The 2,887-nt window shown below is 34.5% G+C and overlaps 1 protein-coding gene across 2 annotated transcripts in view; it reads left to right on the plus strand.

The window, feature by feature from the left end:
• Nucleotides 1–2,887, plus strand: part of LOC107666145 (rap1 GTPase-activating protein 1-like) — a 48,437-nt gene that overhangs the window by 2,102 nt on the left and 43,448 nt on the right. The window contains exon 1 of one of the 2 annotated variants that reach the window (XM_016457316.1): nt 2,226–2,303. The exons of the other annotated variant lie outside the window; for it this stretch is intronic. Coding sequence (XP_016312802.1) covers nt 2,260–2,303 — 44 coding nt within the window. The 5' untranslated portion in view covers nt 2,226–2,259. Of the gene's footprint in view, nt 1–2,225; nt 2,304–2,887 lie in introns of those variants that run through there. 2 annotated transcript variants of the gene reach the window in all.

Raw genomic sequence — 2,887 nt, forward strand, 5'->3', positions numbered from 1 at the left:
TTTTATTTGTTTATTTATTTATTTATTTATTTTATTTTTTTATTTTTTTATTTTTTTATTTTTTTTACATTTTACCTTATTTGTATATTTGTATAGTTGTATTTTATATTTAATCTGTATATCTGTATTTATGTTCTACTGTTAGTGTTATCTGTATGCACCAAGGGTCTGAGAGTAACGCAATTTCAATTCTCTGTGTGTATGTGCTGTACATGTGGAAGAATTGACAATAAAGCAGACTTGACTTGACTTGACTTGACTAGCTGCTTTTGACTTTTTTGACCTGCTTTTAATAGTGTGTGTGTGTGTGTGTGTGACAGGGGCTGTTACAGACTAATTAATCACCTGCTGCCCTTGCCATATCAGCTGTTCACAAATTAACCAGAGTAAATAGTCCTGTTTCTACCTCCATGTGTCCCCACAGAGGACAATCGAGAGAGAGAGAGAGCGAGAGAGAGAAAGAAAGAAAGAGGGAGTATGAGTAAGTCAAAATGGTGAGGATGTATATAAAGTTTTAATTTATTAATTCTGGGGACAAGTATGTTCATCTAAAGGTCCTATCCAGGAAAAATGGCATAAAAACGATATCTTCAGTGTTTATTTTTCTGTTAACCAATCACAGACATTTTGCTTGTTTTCAACTTTCCACCCTCAAATATTATAAATGTATTATTATTAGCCTATTAATAATAAAAATAATGTATTAAAATATATTTAAAAATAATTTTTTGTATGTATACTGATCGTATCACATAAATCCTAAGTAATACCCAGCGATAAATGGGGCTCTCTGAAGTGACGTCCTTTTAAAAATGAATGGTCACCTTTAGCATTAGCTGTAGAAGAAAAGCTCTAATGGCTGTTGTCTCAGACAGTCCGACCCCATGACACGACATTTCAAAGTGATTATAAAATGTCCTGTGCCACAGACACTAGACGCCGTCCGCCTCTCAGACCAGGACACTAACGGCTACCCAACCTAAAATAATCTCTTTTATTGATATTGACTTTGGATGTCCCCTTGTGTCACTTTTGTTTGTTTTTGACTTATTTTAAGGCTCTGACTTGGGTCTAGCTCATCTGGCACAGGGAATTGGGTAGTGCTATGTATTTTACAAGTTTTGGAGAAGTTTATGTAACATTACATCGCTTGTTCACCAATGGATCCTCTGCAGTAAATGGGTGCCGTCAGAATGAGAGTCCAAACAGCTGATAAAAACATCACAATAATCCACAAGTAATCCACACAACTCCAGTCCATCAATTAATGTCTTGTGAAAAAAAGCTGAGTGTTTGTAAGTAACAAAGCCATCATCAGGATATTTTTAATAGTCCATAATATTGCTTTCCCCAGTGTATAAGCCATCTTGTCTGAATCAGGAGAGAAATATGCACAGATCAAGCACCGAAAACAGTTCAAAACAGTTCTAAACAATTATACAAGCAGCATGCAGAATATATTAATGTTTCCGTTTGAACAAACTGTTGAATATGACCACAAAAAAATTCACAATCACAATCAATCACTTGAAGTGTATTTTATACTTATAGTAACTTCAATAAACCTCTTGTTTTGAATGTCTGAATTAGACGCTTTGAAGTAATTTTTATTTGTGTGTGTGTGAACAAAAATGTCAGTGTGTGTAACTGTCCTGTGCTTCTAATGGAGGATTTTTTTTTTATTACACATGCTCATACACTAATTGTTAAAAGTAAATAATTACCAAAAAATACAAATAAAGAAATTAAAAAATTGATAAGCTAATTCCAACACACTCTCTTGACAACTCTTAATTCATACAACAGCATGGTGAAATTGTATGATATTGTGCAACCAGGATTGTACAAAATGGTATGGTTTTATTGTTATTATTATTAATCATGGTTAGATTTGGGTTTAAGTTGTAAAGATTTTTACGACTTCTCATAAGGTTGGGTTACATTTGAAATTAGTCTTTAAATTCTTTTCATCTTTTCATTCGTTTTCATTTGGACATCCATGTTAGTTGCTGACCCGTGTGTGTGTCTCAAAGTAAGGAAATCATTTGAAAGACAAGCACCTGCTCATAGCTGTGGATCCTCAGTCTCAGGTAGTGAAAGGGAGGGAAGAAAGGAGGGATGGGAAGCAGAGAAGGAGGGACACAATCTCACACACTGAGAAAGAGGCACAAAACAAGTACCCTCTGTCATAGAGAGACAGAGACGGAGACAGAGGAGAAGAAACTGTTAGAGTAGGAGGTTAAGAGGGAAAATAGAAGAATGTCTCACAGGAAGAGGAGCTTCACTTTTGGAGCATATGGGGGGTAAGACACACTACTGGGGATTTGTGAGGACAGATGACGGTGGCTTTGAATTCTCATGTTATATGCTGTTGTAGTTAATGTTCACTGATTACTCTGGTTTTTGGATGCAAAATACCTTTTGTAGGATGCAGATGTTATTATTTTTTCTTATGCATTAGACGTTTCATAGGTAATTTACCAAAAACTTGATTCACATATTTAGTGGTATCGTCGAACATGAGGTCTTGTAAACAACATTCATACCACGACACTGCTGAATGCTTGATTCTGATTGGTTGGTGGTTTGAAGGTGTTGATTAATTTACTGCATGATTATGAAGTAGTTCCAGGTTTGTTGACCAAATTAGTTACATATTACTTCGCCATGTACTTTTCATCTAGTAAAAATGGTTTTGTGAGGCAAGTAGTTATTTTCAAACTTTTCAGAACTACTTGTAGATGTGAACCTGGTCTGTTAAAAATTATAGAAAATTACTTATGTTTTAGCATATATATATATATATATATATATACACAGTGGGTACGGAAAGTATTCAGACCCCCTTAAATTTTTCACTCTTTGTTATATTGCAGCCATTTGCTAA

This window comes from Sinocyclocheilus anshuiensis, unplaced genomic scaffold (genome assembly GCF_001515605.1).
Source record: "Sinocyclocheilus anshuiensis isolate Anshui unplaced genomic scaffold, SAMN03320099.WGS_v1.1 scaffold447, whole genome shotgun sequence".
Taxonomy (NCBI): domain Eukaryota; kingdom Metazoa; phylum Chordata; class Actinopteri; order Cypriniformes; family Cyprinidae; genus Sinocyclocheilus; species Sinocyclocheilus anshuiensis.